At 48.3% G+C, this 19,726-nt stretch overlaps 1 protein-coding gene and 1 pseudogene across 1 annotated transcript; one reads left to right on the top strand and one right to left on the bottom strand.

Moving 5' to 3' along the window:
- Positions 1 to 1,586: 1,586 nt before the first annotated feature.
- LOC136522830 (glucan endo-1,3-beta-D-glucosidase-like) lies at positions 1,587 to 3,760 on the bottom strand (annotated as a pseudogene).
- A 9,412-nt stretch (positions 3,761 to 13,172) lies between these two features.
- On the top strand, positions 13,173 to 13,754 carry LOC136523311 (uncharacterized). Its single transcript, XM_066517031.1, has one exon. The coding sequence runs from the start codon at positions 13,173 to 13,175 to the stop codon at positions 13,752 to 13,754; it is 582 nt and encodes a 193-aa protein (XP_066373128.1).
- The last annotated feature ends 5,972 nt before the right edge of the window (positions 13,755 to 19,726 follow it).

The following is a 19,726-nucleotide window of genomic DNA, read 5'->3' as shown; positions in this document are numbered from 1 at the left end:
GCACGGCAGCCGGGAGGAGATGATGTTGGCGCTGTACCTGCAGGTAAGGATCATCAGCCAGGCGCTCATCTTCGTCACGCGCTCCCATAGGTTCTGATGCATGTAGAGCAAGAGCAGAAAGTTTGGGCCTCTATAATCCATGCCGTTGTGTTTGTCTGCTATGTCTTGAATCTTTTACTACTTCCTGTAGTTCATAGGTCTCAATTGATTTGCTTTGAAATATTACTATACGAATTTAGTGATCTTGTTTATCTTTAATGCTAATTGAAAATATATGTTCTGGTCCAATTTGAATTGTAAATTTAATTTTTTTTTGCGGAAAAATGATTTGTAGGGGCGGTTGGTACTGTAGCCGCCCCTACAAATCGATTTGTAGGGACGGCTGGTGTTCCCAGACCGCCCCTATAAATCGATTTGTAGGGGCGGCTACAGTACCAACCACCCCTACAAATCGATTTGTAGGGGCGGTCTGGGAACCGCCCCTACAAATGCCTGATTTGTAGAGACCCTTGCGTAGGGGCGGCTGGCCGAACCGCCCCTACAAATGCACTGTAGCCGCCCCTGGAAAATGATATTTGACGTAGTGTTTAACACATAAAGCACCTCTATACCACAACACTACATACTTAAATTGTGAATATAGAGAGAACTCTATTTTTGTGAACATTTCACAATCTTGTATTGAATGTATTGAGCCAATAAATGATTCTAAATCAAAGCATTTTAACTATAAAGTCTTAGACCTTGTCGTGCTCTACAATTTTGATTTAGGATGTCTCCATACAACGTAGTTTGAAAATTCAAAATTTTAAATCTCAAATATGTTAAATATGTTAATAGTCATTTTGAGACGAACATCTTACGAAGTCACTTCTGTTAAGCGCTCGATAGAGATGAGGTTTTGCCTGGAGCCGTACTTACCATTACAATGGCAGTACTATAAAATGCCTGCATCTGTTACTTAGTTGGCTTGTCTACTAAATTTTTTCTGTAGTAGTGTTATTGACTAGTATATGATAATTAATTATATAATATAAAGAACTTTGAATACATAATTAGATACCTTAACTCAGTGAAGGTTATTTCTGGGCATGTTTGGTTCCTTGCTGAATGTTTCCGTGCCACAGTTTATGTGCGGCTTGGCTTGTTATCCTGATGAGCTAGAAGTCTAGTTCATTCGGTTTGCGAGCCAAAGAAAAAACATCGTTGTCATTGTCGGTGCCTCAATAGCATCTTGCGCGTCGCGAAAGATAGCCTAGGTTAAGAGGGAGCGCAGCAACATTGCACATGGATTAGCTTTGTTAACTAGACGAAATACAAGTACATCGACTTGGTTAGGTTGGGTGTGCATTGACGGCCTAATTTCTTTTTTTAGCATGATGACGGCCTAATCCAAATGGATTGTAATTTTGCTGCATTGTCTAGTTACTAAAGCTCCCTCTTGATCCCAAAAGAATGACAATAAAGGGAATCTATATTTTTTGAATGACACGCAAGAAATGTCTATATAATTTGATGGCATATGACATTGTAAGAAATATCTATACATTTCGATAGCATATAAGGATTTTCTCGTAAACTTTTCAACTCATGAACTCCACACTCTCTTCATTGGAAGCCGATCGCCTGCTCTGCTCCACAAGCTGACATGAACGTTTTGGTCACTTGTGCTGGCCACCACTGTCACTGTCAGTGGCAGTACTGGTGGTAGCAGCAGCAGCGGCCGAACCCGGCGTCCCGGCCGTCCCCGACGACGCTGCGGCGGGCCCGCGGCTGTGCAGCCACCACAGCAGGTTGGTCAGCGAGTTGCCATTATCATGCGTGGTGAGCGCGCGGATCTTGGCCAGCGCCGCCTCCGTGTCGTAGATCCCCTCCAGCGCGTACACGAAGCCCTTCCACCAGTCGCCGACGCCGTCCCTCGCCAGCGCCGGGAGCGTCCACGCCACCAGTTCCCTGACGAACGCCACGTCCGGGAACAGCGCCTCGCTGATGGGCAGCAGGGGCAGCAGCTGGATCCCGAGCCGGCACTCCCTCCACTCCGCCGGGGCGAACCACAGCACGCTGTCGCGCTTGTTCGCCCACAGCACCCCGACGACGCGGTTGCTCCCGCCGAAGTCCTCCTCGTACATGCCCTCCCCGTCCCGGACGTGCCACCACGTCTGCGCCGCCAGCATCTCCAGCGCCGCCAGCGTCGCGCCCAGGGAGGCGAGCCGCGCGTCCCCGTAGCTGAGCCCCACCAGCGCCGCCGAGTAGTAGGCGTTCACGGCCTCGCTGGTGCTCTCCTGGTTGCGCCCGTCGGGGATCGCCGCCAGTCCCCCCGCCCACGAGTGCAGCGTCCAGAGGTCGAACATCCGCAGCCGCGTGAAGAAGCTGCCGTTGTCGCGCGACGGCGGCGACACCGTCATGAAGTCGGCCACCATGGCGTAGGCCTGCGGCGCGTACTGGTGGCCCCAGGTCGGGTCCAGCCTCGCCAGCACCGCGATGGCGTACAGGAAGTAGCCCAGGTGGTAGTGGTGGTCGTTGTAGATGCCGAACCCGAAGTCGGCGCCGGAGTCGGTGAGCCCCTGCAGCGTCACCAGCCTGCCCCACGTGGCGTCGTACAGGAAACCGTTCCCCTGGAAGCTGCCGTCCAGCCACGGCGTGACGGTGGCCGCCAGGAACTCCCGCACCTCCGGTACGACGTCGGCGCATCCGACCTCCTCCGCGATCACCGCCAGCCGCGCCGCGCGCGCGACCGCCTCCTCGGCCACGCCGTCCGCGCGGACGCCCCGGGTGGAGTGCCACGTCGGGGGCACCGGGTCGGCGCGCAGCGCCCAGGAGTTCCCGACGACGCCGACCAGGTCGTCGAGCACCGCCGGTACCGGAAGCCGTCGAGCACCCGCACGGCGCGGTTCTCGTCGTCGTCGGCGTCGGCGGCGAGTGCGAGTAGGCGGAGGTGGAGCGGGTGCGCGAGCATCAGCAGCTCCCCGTGCCCCTCCTTGCGCCAGGCGTAGTCGACGCTGAAGGGCCGGTCGTTCGGGTTCAGCGTGGCGTGCCCCGCGGTCGGGAAGCAGCGGCTGTAGCGGTCGAGGACCGGCTCCATGGACGCGTCCGGGAGGTAGGCGACCCGGATGGCGCCGGTGAAGGCGGCCGCCGTGAGCTGCGTGGGGGCGGCCTGCGTGAGGTGGATCGGAGCCGAGGCGTAGAGCAGGAAGGTCTGGCCGCTGTCCATCCGGAGGCGCCACTTGGTATTAAATATAGACTAAAAATCTGTCATAGTCGCCCCCACGACCTCGACGAAGGCGTGGACGGACGCGACGGAGATGTCGATCGGGCCGGTGGCGGTGGTGGTGACGGTGACGTAGGGGCAGCCGCGGACAAGGTGCGCGCGGAGGGACGGGGACACGTTGAGCGTGACGGAGAGGTCATCGAAGGCCGACACGACGTGGCGCTGTGCGCTCCCAGCGGCTGCGACGTCGGAGACGGTGAGGTCGGCGACGAACGTCTGGGTGACGGACGACGTCGAGTGGGTCCGCGACGGGTAGCAGACGTCGAGCGCGCCGCCTCCGGGGGATCGGATGGAGTACGGGTGGATGTACTCCGGCATGTCCCCGTCCTTGAGCACGAAGTTCTGGAAGAAGGAGTTGGTGGGCAGCGGCGCGGCCAGGAGCGCCGGCGCGAAGAAGCAGGACGGGTCCGGCACCACCGTGGACGTGGCGCGCGGGAACACGGGGCCGTCCTGGACCGGCGCGCCCGGGCGGTGGCTGCCGTGGTGCGGCATGGTGGGAAGTTGGAAGGCAAGAAGGTCCGGCGGGATCGGTAGCCGCGGGGGAGGCCCGGGGCCGGGAGATAGCGCGCGAACGGGTGGCTGCCCCAGCTTCTTCGAATCTTCGGCTACTACCGCACCTTGTCTGCAGCTGCTTTATACTAGTAGTAGTACTGTGTGTGTCTGATGTTGGTTGGGCTGGGCTTTGCATTGGTCCGACGCGGGGAGATCTGAGCAAACAATCCACGGGATCCTACGGGGCGGCAGATCGGCGTGTTCCCGCCAGCGTGTCATCAAACAAATAGAGCGATTTTGAAAGCTTGGTAATGGTAACTTTCGATGGATGGAATGGATATGACTACAGTCACTGCATCTGCCTGGTTTGTTATAAGCACTGGAACCACGAGACTGAGAGCGCCGACAACACCAAAGCCGCAAGCACGACGATATACACGGGGAAAAAAACAGGTGGTGTTATCTTAAGGACAGAGATGGTTAGCGGCTAAGCGTCGAAGGATTATTCTACTATATTTTTCTTGCTTAGCACGATGATGGTTCAATTATAATTAGTTGAGTAGAAGCAAATAAAGAGGCCGGGAGTGAGACGTGCAACAATGAACAGAGCACGGATCGGGAAAAAGGCTTGCCGTGGCGAAGCGAGCTAGCGGCAGAGCGAAGCGAAGACGGCCGGCCGTCGGTGCTCGTTGCTTCCTTGGTTCCGGGGCGCCACTCACGAGTCCACGACGTTGATGGTACCAATGAATGTAATCTGCCACAACTAATAAAAAGACTAAAAGATGGACATGTTTTGGTGCGACAAAAATTTATTCGTCCGTCTGCCGCCTCATGCGAACGGCACCCCCACATGACTTCCTGCGCCGCCAGGTGGGACCGCGAAGATCCCGCTATCGATCGCCTATTAGGAAAGATTGCCGCCGCATCCTGCCTGCCTCGTCCAATAGGAAATCGCGGCATCTTTCCTACGTTGATCTCGCGATCGCCATCCGTGGCTGCCTTGGTCTCCTCACTGCTCGTCGCTCCCCTTGCGATCGCGGCATCGCTTCCCTCCCCTCCGTGACTCCCCACTTGGCCGTGCTGCACGCCTTCGACCACCGTGAGGTGGCGCGGCGTCCACGGTGCTGGAGGGCCGGATCGGGGGCACCGTGGTGCTGGTGAAGAAGGACGCGCTCAGCTTGGGCCACTTCCAGGCGTCGCTCCTCGACAGCATCCACCATATCCTCGCCTAGGACACCGGGCTCACCTTCCAGCTCGTCAGCGCCACCAAAGCCGACCACCGTGAGGCGCCGCGGTGTCCCGGTGCTGGAGGCGGCGCACGCGTCCGTGCGCGGCATCCCGGCGGCGCAGGTGGTCAACCAGGGTATGCCCACCCCTTCCCTGCTCTCCCTTCTGTGCGAAAGCGGACACCTAAGTGGGGAATATAACGCGGGCAACATGTTCGACAAAATGTGTCTCCATGCTAACAAACCTTGGTGGTTGTCCTCGTAGATGGACCTGCGTCGAGATTTCTTAGCACATGTGATTTTTAGCAAGTAGTACTATAAAGGGTCTCCGGAGATTAATCAGTCTCATGCTGCATGTTCCATCTGATTGTACAATTACCCTCTGAATTTTAGCATGGAATATATACTCAAGGGAGGAATGAGGAAATTGAAAGTCGGTGTGGGATTCAAAATCAAACCTACTATGCTTTTATATAATATATCTATGCTGCTCTTTCTTTACCATTTTTACACCGTAAAAATACTAATTGTTTCTCCATAATATGGACTGTTTTTGTACATCACTCATGTGATGCTCTTTGAGTTGTATGTAGATTGGACAATTGCTGAAAGAGTCTGATAAATAATCTGGACATCAGAATACCATTTCATCATTGTTACAATTTATTTCGTTACTGGCTCCTTGGTTAAATCTGCTAAGGTTAGCATTTGTTCAAGTTGACTGTCATGAAGATATTTATAGTTTTCTGACAATCAATTTTCCATGCCTAGCTACGGGTTACAAGAACGCTAAGCCTGTGGGCATGCTTTGTTGTTTTATCGAACCAGCCTTTTTAATTGTCAGTTTTGCTGAAAAATTTATGGTCATCTAATATTTAAAAACAGAAAATATGTAAATCTGACTACTTGTGGAACGTCCTACTTGAAGTTTATTACTGTGTAAACCCACTCTCTAACCCTTCTCCATCAGGAATCTGAATGACAAAACGTGAGTTTACTCCTGCTTTTATTACTTGCTTTCTATATACTATTCTCAACGCTACCATGTTTGCAGTTTCTTTTGCCATGGCTACACGTTCGAAAATATATGCTTTATGTTTTCGATCAGAAGGAGAAGATGTTTATCATGATTGACCCTAGACCTATTGAAGAATGGTGTAAAGACACACCAGCGCTGATGTATGCCAGGTACACTATTGGATTTACCTTGCAGTACACGGCCGCAGTGAATGTACATATTCCTAGATGGAAAGAGGATGTCTTCAAATGAAAATTCAGACGAGAAGAAAACATTGCAAATGACATAGATGGATAACTAACTCAGACTCAGTGTGCCTTGCAATAATAATACCTATGATTTAACTATTTCTATATACTGCTGATCGTGAATCTTGCCACAGACACTTAAGTGGATATCTTATTCTACGGTATATGTCTACGTGAAATAAACCAAAAGCCACATATATTTATACGGCGAGTACACTTTGTTTTAAGTTTTTGTGGAACATTTTTTAAGAGACGCAATATTACCCATGTGATAGGCACTAATATTGATATATATACTCGAGTCTGTGTACAGGATGGTATGAAGATGCGGCGGAACTTATTCGTGGATTTATTGGCGCACGAAATAAATAAATATCGGAGATTTCATTAAGAGAAGATAGAGTTTTTTACAAAACGATTAACGCAATTTGGCGAGATGCCAATGCGCTAATCCGAACCCGAGATCACTTAGGCTATTACATATGGAAACAGATGCGCGACAGAAAGAAAACAAGGCTGAACGGCACTAATGTGCAAACGCCATGAACGTCGACATAGCCCCAGAACCGGCCTCCAGCCAGGCGCTTGCCTCCTCGATGACCGCCAAGACCAGTCTGGTTGGTGTGAGGGCCTGCGTAGTTTATTAATAATAGAGAGCAAAATAATAAAACATTAGACAATAATACAATATTATTAGTAAAAGGGGGCAAACTTGATGGAACAGGGCAGCTACCCTTCATCCCTCCTTGGCCTCGTTCTAAAGGAAGGCGAGGTTACCTCTTAAACCTCTTCAAAGCACCTTAAATATAACATAAGTCCTTTGACCTATGTTTTGTTAGTGTTATCATCCACGATGAAGGTTGTTATGGGTCTTAATTAAGAAGGTCGTTGAACTCATGGTAGAGTTTTTTTTCTTCGATAACTAGGTCTGCAAATATTATGGTAGAAAAAAGATACAAATTCATTTTGGATCATTCAACTATCATCTGAGTTTGGTTTTGGCCATAAAACTCAAGATCCAAGAATTTTTGGCAACCAACTATTCAAACCGTTTGTATTGGGACATCCAGATTCTTTTACGAGTGGTTTTGCCGACGTGGACGACAAGTGGACGTAGTCCCACATGTCATTGCCCCTTTCCTCCTTATCTATCTCTTCCCCTCTCAATAAGAGAGATGTTATGATCGGTATACACTACTCCAAGCGTCAGTCCACCAGTGGCTAGGAGGGCGCTAGTCAATAGGGGGCTAATAGCCCAGATTAGTCTTTCATTTGCTATTTCTAGTGTTTAGTCCTGGTATCCAGGATCAGATTGAGGCTGTTTAGGAAGGATAAATATTCTGCTACGGTGATTAAATGAAATCAAGCAGAGCAACGTTTTGGTTGCTAGGCTTCGCCCAAAGCCATCGCGCCCTCTCTCTCGCTCGCCGCGCCGTGGTGACCACGGCGCCGTTCCGCCGCCACTTGCCTAAGCCTCGCCCCCCTCCCTCTCATCCCTACATGAACTGAAAGCAAGCACATGCCTGAAGATGCAGCGATGGAGGATAGCTGCGAAGCCATTGGAGCTGTTGCCGCTGCTTGGATTTACCATTCGTTTGTTTTTGGCCATCATTAGCACTGTGATTCGGATTGGTTATCATACAGGCGACGTGTGCTTTTTCTATTGGTCCTGTGTCCGTGTAAAGCCTAGCTAACAAAAAGGATGTCAAATCAAGCAGTGAGAGTGAGTGACATGAAAAATCAAATGTCAATTCAGGTTCGTCAGCAACGGCCAACCAGTTTGCATTGGTTTATCTGTAAGTTGTGTACTGCGCCACAGACATGCGAAACAGTCCAAGTTGCCGTCGTCACAGATGAGATTTGCCCTTCGTCTTCTCGTTTGTAAGCCCTTGTTTACATCCTCATCCAAAACTTTACACCCTATCCCATCAAATATTTAAACACATACATAGATTATTAAATATAGACTAAAAAACTAATTACACAGATTGTAACTACTTTACGAGACGAATCTTTTAAGCCTAATTAGCCCATGATTTGACAATAAAGTGCTAAAGTAACACATATGTTAATAACGGATTAATTAGGCTTAATAAATTTGTCTCATGGTTTACTTGGCGGATTCTGTAATTTATTTTTTATTAGTATCCGAACACCTCATGCAACATCCCATGTAACCTCCAATATGACACCCCAAAACTTTACACCCTGAATCTAAACAAGACATTGAGTGAGGTCTCTCTGCAGATCTGCGGTTCGAGGTATACAAATGCAATGCATGGTCTGATATTACTGTAAAGGTCGTCCTGCTATCTATCCAAATGGATTTTTTTTGACGAATCGAAATGGATTATCCTTGGACCCAGAATAGATGCCGTCCTGACATATGTGCTGCTAAACTTTGTATTATTGTTTTATACAAGAAGAAATTTGAGTATATATATGGACATGCACTGCCAGGCATGATCGAACTATTTGTGTGCTGATTTCATTTGGCTTGCCATTATAGTTGGTAATAACAAGCATGTTATGACTTACCATATGTTTTTTTTTTCTCTCGAACAGACTTACCATATGTTAAACATTACAGTCCAGATGACATGACAAAAAAAATATTGCTCTAAGATTATTACGCTATTCACAGGAACATGTTTCTAACGTTTTTGTCTTCATGTATGATGTATGCCAAATGTTTGTCAGAGAGTGTTTCAATAGGCTTGGTAGCGGCAGAGACTGTTGGGAGGTTCTGTGAATCGTCAAAATATTCCCTCATGCTTTTCCAGTAGGTTGCTTTTTTCTCTAGTTCTTGTAAACGGGAACGTTACTCGATTCAAAAATGTTTCAATAAAAGTGAATTACAGTACAGTTGTGATGAAAGAACTTCTCCAAACTAAACACTACTTTTTTAGAGCCTAGAAACTAATTTTCTCAATCTATTTGCAAGACAGAAGAGGGAAGAAGCGACTAGGCGAGCAACACAAGCTGGCCGGATAGACTACTCTCGCATGAGAAACGGGGTCTAACTCCAATCCAAACAACTATACATATGAAGATAGTATCAGTTTGTGAGTACTGAAATTTAATGGTCAAGCTAAACTGCTCTTTGTCAGGAGAAAGCCTCCAGAACAACTGCCAGAAACTAGAAGAGTTACTGTGGTCCTGCTCCATATCCTTACAAGAGTCTGAGCGGGTATACAGAGATCTACAAACATCAGAGAGGTCGTCACTTCTTGTGCTGCCCTTCCTTGGCTCCAGTTGCCACCACAGTGTCATCATCTAGTAAAAATAAAAAGACTTCAAGAGAGACCATGTTCTCATCAAGAGCTTTATGTTCATCTTCCATGCACCATGCTTGTTGATCCCGATTTCCTTCATTGTCCTTGGAGAATCCCTGGCTACCATCAGCATAAGCGTCAATCTTCATAACCTTACCAACCTTGTTTGTCTCAGAGTACTTTGGATCCATATTTGGGTGCTGCAATCCCATATCAGCTAAATTTGCATCTGGCAAGTAAAAACAGTGTCTCAGTTAGGCAGCATGTAATGGGAGCTGCAAAACTGTTGCAGCATTCAATAATCTAGCACACTTTTGCGAATAGCAAGAAAGGATAATCAGTTCCAACATCAACCGATGACACTATTAGCTAACAAGTGGAAGGATTGAATTATCTGAACCGGGATTAAGAATCTGTGGAAGGACTCCAATGTCCTAAGTGGCACTATTGAATACAACAGACTTGAGAATGAAATCCTACAATTTAAATGACCGGATCAAGTTAAAAATCTGTCAAATGACTCCTGACTCGGTTGAAATGTAGTGGACAAATCAAATTGTTTCATGTTCTGTTTCATCATTGGCTTGGGTTATTTTCATATTTCTTAGTGGTACCCAGAAACAAGATGGGAGCCGCCCGGGACAAAGTCCATCGAACAGGAAATGAATCCTGTTCATTTTATGGGACCCTGTTTTTAGGTGGGACACACCTATATCTGCCCCGTTTAAGGTCCAGAAATAAGAGGAGGACCTAAGTCCTACATGGCACTTCGAATACTAAGACCTAAGATAATTTTTACTAAAATGCATCTGCTTGTCTACAACTTGTTTTAGATTAGTCCAAACCAAAAGAATTAAACACCATTACCTGAAGCACAAATTGACCAAGAAGAGGATACTAAATACAAACTATCCAAAAATAATAATTTCTCTGAACATCTAGGCTATGGGGGGAAAACAGGCAAGTTACACTTTCTGTTGTTAGTACAATTTTACGACCTACTCAACATATATCATGTAGATACTTTTACTGATCTCTTTGCATAGCAAATTCTGAACTACAGAAATACCGTGAGCTACAGAATATGTTGCAAACTATGCATGTCACACTGTCATTACATATTGGAAACTTTAAACATTGCACATGCTGAAACGGTGAGAACAGATCATGAGTGCTGCACAAACCACTGAAAAAACTGCGGAGTTTCTCACCCTGTGATCCGGGCATGGGTTGTAATTACGAATTTACGATCGTCATCTCTATTGGGTGATAATAGTATAATACACGTTCTGGTGGTTTACTCTAAATTTTCTTCTGAATCCTGCACACCTGATTTTTCAGTCAGTATTTTCTTATCCTAGCTTTCAGTCATGACCTGAACAAAATCATCGCTGTACGCCTGTACCACTTGTTTGCTGAAGCTCTGCACTCAACTTCATATATATTCACTATTTCCTAGTGCATTCATCAAAATAGTGGAATGTTGAAAGAGGTCATCCATGGAGATCGTACATTTCAGAACTCTATATCTTTCGTTATTCTTTTGATACCAAGAATGTGAGCTGCTCCTTTCCTAGGTGTTCAACACTTCAACTGCTGTATATTGTTGAACCGTTAGATCATTCCCAATCTACTGCTCAAACCACACATGAAAACCGAGCACCAATGCACCATTTTTACTCACCTTGCGTGTATACTGTTAGTGTCAGCTGTTTGAAGCTCCCAATATACAGGGCTGTTTACGTGCAGAGTCGCAGGTCATTCGTGCAATAGGTTAGGCAGGCCTTGGGGCCACCTTGCTTTGCTGTATTGCCATTCTACAGGAATTCATATATTCAGAATGTTCAGTAGCTCAATTTCAGAAAGTTCAGTCCTCAGGTTGGTGGTTCATTCCTCATCGTCGGAACTCAGAAGCATCCTTTGCTCACACTCCTCACAGTGGCAAAACGGTAGTAAGGAAAAGAGGTCTGAGAGGATTATTTGGGACGCAGTATTCACCGCTGGTTTTCTCATTACAAGGTGTAGTGTAAGTGTAACCCTCAAATTTGAGATGAAGTACTAGCAGTCACAAGCTCACAACGACACTGTAAACACTAAACTGCAGTGCCGCCACACAGCTGGATGAAACCTAAAAAAAACTCGACAGTGCAGAGGGCACGCCGTTTAGTGTTGGTGGTTTTCCCTTAAGTTTGAGATGAAGTAGTAGCAGTCACAAGCTCACAACGACACTGTAAACACTGTACTGCAGTGCCGCCACACAGCTGGATGAAACCTAAAAGCTCTGCAGTGCAGAGGGCATGCCGTTTAGTGTTGGTGGGTTTTTTTTTTAAAAAAAAAAATCAATCCTCAGTTGGTGGTTCAGTTTGAGATTCCATGCCTTTACTAGGTAAACAAACAATATCCATCAATTTGAGATTTACCAGAAAGAGCTATTCTTTGATGAACCACAGGTTTGCAATTACAGATTTCCAAGCCTTGTCACTCGAGAATCTAAACTAGAACATGTCCAGTTTAATATGTCCAGAATTTGCATCTAGAAAAATGAATGAATTGAAATGTTGCCCAGTTATACAATTACAAATATTTAACCAATCTCATTTACCCAGACCTTACAGACAGACCACAGAAGCAGTAAGTAGCGGCAACAAATCATCCAGTAACAACATATTATAGCGGGGCGATCCTGAATCCCTAACGCACGCGTACAAGCATTCCAAATCATATATTTTCTCGGTTTGCTTTTACTATAGACGAAAAGTTAGTAGCTCATAATATACGTCAGCGGGCTCAATCCTGCATGTTTACTATCCATTTCGTTGCCCTGGTCTTTATCTTCTACACAAGGCAGCAATAATTTTATTCTAATATTATCATCCACCGCCTTCTTGCTGAAGGAGTAGCATGCTTATTTTCAAGAAAGAGCATACTTCTTCCCCTCACAATGGTCTTCCAAATCTAGCTTGGAAGGCTTGCTGCTCGGAAACCTCCTGGTCAAAGAGATTCACCTCATTCTTCAGTCTCACCAAACCTCGATGCAGATATCGCCCTGTTCGTTTGGCTTATAAGCCGTACTTTTTCAGCCAACGAATAATATTTTTCTCTCACAACAAATCAGTTAATGATATTTTCAGCCATGGCTTATCTGCCAAACCAACATGACAATCATTTTGTACTTGTCTTGAGATCACCCCACTGCAGAATGGAAATTGCTTGCGCCATTGCAGAATTTCAAGTTTGAACACGGCATAATGGCTTCCCAGCTATCCTCCCTCGCCGCATCGGCAGGGCTTTGCCTGCTCTCAGCTCTTGCCGCAGCCTTTTTTTTTTGGAAGCGAGGGAAATCCCCCATTCCCATTAACCATGTAACGGAAATACATCAGCATTCGAAAGTTTCACAGAACGGGAAAGTTGAAGAAAGCTACCACCGCCTAACAACTTCCAGATAACCGAGTTATATGGTTCCTTAACGGAGGAAGGAGCTCCCTGCTGCCCGATTTTTTTACAATTTAGTCCTTTTTTGAAAGTTTCTCACAAATAGACTCCTGGCGGAAAGAATTCAGTAAATGGACCCTTAGCTTGGCGCCATTGATACTGGCGCCGAGCTCGGCGCCAGCGTCTCTGGCGCCGAGCTCCTGGGCACGGTCGATGACCTGCCAGGGGCTCGGCGCCAGTCACTCTGGCGCCGAGCTCGGAAATATCTACCGGGCCCGCGCCTTTCCTCTCTTCTTCTTCCTCTCGCGCCCTAGCCCCCCCGCCGCCGCCGCCGCCCTTGCCCTCGCCGCCGCCGCGCCCGCGCCCGCGCTCCCGCCGCGCCGCCGCCCCGTGCCGAGCCCGCGCCGAGCGCGCGCCGCCGCCCCGCGCCACCGCGCCTCCCACCGCGCCAGCGCCCGCGCCGCGCCTCCGAGCCCGCGTCGCGCCACCGAGCCCACCCCCCGCCCCGCGCCGCGCCGAGGCCGCGCCTGCTCCCGCGCCCGCGCCCGAGGCGTGCCCGCCCCCCCCCCCCCCGCCCCGTGCCGCGCCGAGGCCGCCCCCGCCCCGCGTCGCGCCCCTCGCCGCGCCGCGCCTCGGCGTGCTGTAGCGCTGCGCCGCCCCCCGCGCCGCGCTGTCGCCCGTGGTTGGCCGCCGCGCCGCGCCGCGACGCCTCCGCCGCCCTCCACCGCCGTCCGCGCCTTGCCCTCCACCGTCAGCCCGAGGCCGCGCCCGTCGAGCCGGACTCGCCGCGCGTAGCCCCGGGCATCCCGCGCTCGCCGCGCACCACCGCTGTCGTCTGCCGCGCCACCGCCGGCCCGGATCTTCGGCCTGACCCATGCCCATCGTCCGCCGGCCCGAAAAGGTAAAAATTATGAATATGCAATGTACCTACTTAGTTGGTATTTGTTATTTATTAGTTGATGTGATGACTCAGGTAGTTGATTTAGTTAGTGATCTAGTGAGATATATATGTAGATAGATAGAAACATAGACACATAGGCACATAGATATAGTTAGATAGCTACTTAGATATGTAGTTACATTTTTAATTATCTACATATGATCTAGCTATTTAGTGAGTACACTGTAAATATATATGTAGTTATTATCTTGATTACTTAGTTTGTAGTTAGAAATTACTTGTTAGGTACTATCTATCGTCTAATTTGGACTAAAGGACATGTGTTTCGTTACTTGTTTGAATTAGATGGACAACCTAGTGACCATATATCATGGAGGCACCGTTGAAAGCGATCGCTATGGATATGTTGAGTTTCTTGACATGCAAAGCGTGCATGTGCTATTCAATGATAGGCCTTCATTTAGTGACATGGTTGCAAGGGCTCGGGAGGAGCTGCATTGCCTTGGAGATGATGGCATTGCAGTTGATGGTGTACTGCACCTAGGTTGTCCTCCGAACATCTTCAGGCGAATGATCTCAATTGGTTATGCGGATCAGTGGAAGAACTATGTAAGATCGGCTATGAAGAGCCAGCTGCAATGTTTGGACGTGGTTGTGTGTCGGGTGTTAGTTGATCCCATCCCTCATGGGTTTACCCCAGCAATGGATCATCAGGCATACATCGACCCTCCCATTCCGGAACTTTACCTGCCTGTGCAGATTGCACCTACGGTTCCCGATGCTCAATCTGCCCCCAATGCGGTATTTGGAGATGGTTGTCAGACTCATTTTTTGTGGCAGATCCTCCTTATGAGATCCCTTTAACACAGAATCATCCGAGTAAGTGTCTTAACCGCATGGTTTTTGGGAGCTTACCTCGTTCCTTACATCTATTTCTTTCATTCTTTCCTCATTTCTATAATGATGTTGCAGGAGACATTCCTGAGAATGTGGATGTGCCCCCTGTTGCTGCGCAAGTGCACTTTGGAGATGGATTCCGTGGGTCAAATAGTGTTGAAATTATGCATGATTCGGAGCCATATGAGATGGCTAGGGCTCTTGATTTTGATGATGATCGCCCTGTTGGAGAGCTGACGGAGAGTGATGTTGAGATGATGAGGCGTATCTTTCCCGGTCGCCGTGATCCTAGAGTTCACGAGTTCAGCGATCTTGCTCATTCCGATCAGGCGTTTGCAGAAGGACGTGATGATGAGCTCCTAGAAGCTCCTGAGGCCGGTCCTAACATGGTAATTGAGAATGGGAGGGTGTTCAATGACCTCCCTGCTTTGAAGAGGTGGTTGCAGGCTTTTGCAGTGATACGAAAGAGGCCTTACAGGGTATTGCATTCATATGTGGAGCGCTGTTACACAGTTGTGTGTAACAAGGAACGCTGCCCATGGAGGGTTTGTGCAAGGAAGCAACAGGTAACCGAAAAATGGAAGATCACAAAAGTTGTCGGGCCACACAATTGTGCTGACCATGAGCTGACACTGAGACATCGGCAGTTGACATCTACCCTCATTGCCAAGCAGTTGATGGGAATTTTGCAGGGAGAACCCAACATGAAGGTGAGGACAATTATCAGGACTGTTGAAGCGTTGTATGGAGGATATGTGATAACTTATGGTAAAGCATGGAGGGCTAAGCAGCGAGCGTGGAAGATGATATATGGGGACTAGGAGGATGGGTATGAGCAGCTACCAGTTCTTTTCAATGCAATCAAAGCGGTGAATCCAAGCATGCATTATGAGTACATCCCAAAACCTAATGCATGGAAGGATGGGAGGTAGATATTCTTCCGTGCCTTCTGGTGCTTCCCTCAGTGTGTCGAGGCCTTTAGGCACTGTCGTCCCGTCTTCTCCATTAATGGTACGTTCTTGATTGGCAAATACCAGGGCACACTTCTTATAGCCATATCCTGTGACGCGAACAACAAGTTGATTCCTTTGGCATTTGCCTTGGTTGAGAAGGAGAACAATAACAGTTGGGGATGGTTCTTGAGGCTAGTCCAGATACACGTGGTTGGGCCTAGCATGGAGGTTAGCGTCATATCTGATAGGCATCAGGGCATACTTAATGTCGTGCGAGAGCAGATAGAGGGGTATGCACCGTTGCACCATCGTTGGTGTACTCGGCACCTTGCCGAGAATCTACTCCGGAAGGATGGTGTCAAGGGTAACTTTGATCTGTTCTAGGAGGCTACTCGACAGCTTGAGGATAAGTACTTTAAGGAAAAGTTGGAGCAGGTCAGAACCGCATCAAATGCAGAAGGTAGACAATGGCTCACAGGTTTGATGAGGGATTTAGAGAAATGGACGAGAGCTCACGACGTCGGTGGCTGGAGGTACGAGTTTCAGTGCAGCAACATGGTAGAGTCATTCAATAAGTTGCTATTGGGGATACGTGGTATGCCCGTGAATGCAATCGTTCAATTCACCTTCTATAAGCTTGTTGCCTGGTTCAACGATAGACGTGCCCATGCATTTGCAGTTGCGGAGTGATGGAGAGATATGGGCTCCGAAACCAAAGGCACACCTAGAGAAGGCAAGAGAAAGGGCTGGCACACATGAGGTTGCATGCTTTGACCACACCACAGGGACTTATCAGGTAGAGCATAGGGGCGGTACAACGTCCGACGGCGAGGTCCGAGAGTCGAGGATACATGTGGTTGTCCTCCAAGATTTCAAGTGCACTTGTGGTAAACCAAGGCAATACCACTTTGTATGTTCTCATTTGGTGGCAATAGCTAGGCATCGCAACTATAATATCGAGAGGAGGATACCTCACGAGTTCAGTGTCGACACGCTTGTGAACACATGGAGCCCCCGCTTCGTGCCTTTCCGGGACCCTAGAGAGTGTCCTCCATATGATGGGCCGAAGTACATTACAGATCCAGCTTACCGTTGGAACAAGCGTGGATCAAGGCAGAGGACAAGGCACAGGATGGTTATGGATCAGATACCCAGAAGAACTAGGCATGGGAGAGAAACTCCATTTGTTACTGATCCTGACCAGTACGAGTGTGGCAAGTGCGGTAGACTTGGCCACAACTCACGAAGTTGCCGTTGGCGGATTAGTGAGGTAGGACTATTGGTTTATATTATTATTTTATATTTGTCGTGTTCATATATTTAATTATGCATGTCTCAATTTATGCTTATATTTGTGTCAATTACTTATACATTTCTAAGTTTATGTTTCATTGTATATTTGAATTCTAATTCATTCACTTTTTTGTAGGATGGAGCAATTCCACCTGCTCGACCCGACGTACGAGGCGACCCACCGAGGACGTCTCGTTGCGCTGGGGCAGGTAATAATCTATAAGTTTTATTCGTACATGTGTTCGTGAAGTAACAGGAGACTATGTTTTATTCGATGCAGGACCTTTCGCACCTTCGTCCTAGGACCCACAGTGGGTTCTTGGACATTCGGTATGACGACAGGTACACTCCTTTCCTGCAAAGAGCTGGCCTGGATGTCATCTCTTTTCAGGTTCATCGTGGGTTGCCCAAGTTCAACTCAGCGGCGATAACTGCGTTGGTAGACAAGTATTAAAGTGAATCATTGCCTCCATTCATGGGCATTTGTTCATGCGATTGACTTTTTGACAAGTAATCTTGCTTTGGCTTAAATATAGGTGGCGACCGGAGACTCACACCTTCCACCTACCTTTCGGGGAGATGACAGTCTCGCTCCAGGACTATCAAAAGATGCTAGGCCTAAGGATTCATGGCAACCCAGTCACCGAGCAGTGCAGGTCAGAGGGCTGGAGAGCACGAGTGGAGGCCTTCCTTGGGCGTGAGCTTGGCGAGCAAGGGGCTCACACTTCTAGAGTTCCCATCTCCTGGCTACGTGCAGAGTTCGCACAGTGCCCCAAGGAGGCAGATGAGGAGACGGTTGGGTACTACTGCCGGGCGTGGATCCTACACCTTTTTGCCTGCGTTCTCTTTCCTGAAGCCACGGGTGACAGTGCGTCCTGGATGTGGATCCACTGCCTCAGTAACTAGGACTAGGCGGGTCAGTACAACTAGGGCTCTGTAGTCTTGTGTTTTCTATACCGGCAGCTGTGCGAGGGGTGTCGTCGGTCTTCGTCCAACCCGTCACTTGGTGGATGCGTGTACCTGTTACAGCTGTGGATGTGGGCTCGTCTTCCAGTTGGCCGTCCAGATGTTCTGGATCGTCGTGAGTGGTTCCAAGGTCAGCCTCCAAGTCACCAGCCGACGTGGGCGTACCTTTGGGACCAGGTCAGGGTTTCGCACACGAGGATAGACCGGGCGTACATTGAGTACACGAACGAGCTAGATACACTGACGGCGTCTAGTGTAAGTAAATTTTATTTTCCATGCTGCTTTGAAAAGGATTAGTATACCATCTAACATCTTATTTGGACATGTTGCAGGTGGAGTGGGAGCCGTATGGTGGAGAGGACGCACTTCCTTTTCAGCTGAGCAATGTTTGTGGGGCCGACGATGACTTCTATAGGATGAGGTGCACTCTAATCTGCTTCTATGCTGTCGAGTTCCACCTGCCAGATAAGGTTGCACGCCAATTTGGAGTGAGATAGCTTTGGCCTACGGCTCTATTCTCGACTGGCGTTGACTTACACAAGTAAGTGTTTTGATATTTCAAATGTCTCATGATGATGGTCCATTTCTATTAATATGGTGACACGTACATGGATTCATGTTACGATGACATATGTGCAGGTTGGATCGTTAGAGGAACAAGAAGATTTTTTACTAGGAGAGGCACCACCCGTCCTTCATTGAGGAATGGGAGGAGATGCACGACAACGTGGACGACAACAACGAGCCGCACACGAACCATGAGTTCAGGCGGTACCAAGCTTGGTACCAGCGTGCGACACAGTGTAGGCTGAGGCTACAGTGGACTGAAGCTGGCTACGCCGACATCGAGTCCTCCGACGATGAAGACACGGCGTACGACCGGTCGACTCATGCAGGAAGGCAGGTGGAGGCAGGACCAATCTTGGACAAAGTGGTAAGCCAATTGCCTTATTTTTGTACGTTAAGTTGCATAACAATACATTAGGCGTTCTTGGACCGACATTAGGAGTTATCTATTGTAGTTAGTGCAACCTTCGAGCCGTATAACCCTTATAATACGTTAGATTCTTGTACAAAAGAAAACAAAACCTAATGCTATCTGTTTAGAAGTATTATTATTGAGAACTTTGTTGCAGGGCAATACACTAAAATGCTCAGTTGAAGAGATCGAGCGCGTTCGGCCGAGAGTCAATGATGACTACATACTTGGCTTCCTGGACGTAAGATTAAAAATATTCTTTCAAACATATCATTAATACGTTATATTCTTTCAGTTAACATAGTTTTATACAACAGAGGCTGTCACGTCGTCTACGCCGTGCGGCTGGTCGTTGTGGTTGCAGGACAGACACGGCGCAAGACGTGTACGTTCCTTCCGCAGGAAGAGGAGGCTTGGGTTCCTCTAGTCAAGCAGCTACAGGGGACAGGGACGAGGACGAGGAGGAGGACGACGACGATGACGTGGACAAGAGGCATGATGAGCTTGACCCCTCTCAGCTCCATGACGCTCCCTCGACTCATCCTACACCGCCTCTAGGCACTAGGCGACGCCGTCCGCGTGACCCTTACACTCCAGGCACCAGCGCTCTGGGTCACAAGGGTAAGGGCAAGAGTAGGAGGCAGTGAGGGATGTGGTAGTTGTTAGTATGAACTATTATGGATTTTGTATTTACTTTTCTGTAACTATTTGGGATTGTATGGACATTGTGGACTATTTGGACTTTGCATGACATATTATGTTGGTTGTGATGTTCGTT

Source organism: Miscanthus floridulus, chromosome 18, assembly GCF_019320115.1.
Source record: "Miscanthus floridulus cultivar M001 chromosome 18, ASM1932011v1, whole genome shotgun sequence".
Lineage (NCBI taxonomy): Eukaryota > Viridiplantae > Streptophyta > Magnoliopsida > Poales > Poaceae > Miscanthus > Miscanthus floridulus.
This window is presented reverse-complemented; position numbering and strand designations above follow the sequence as displayed.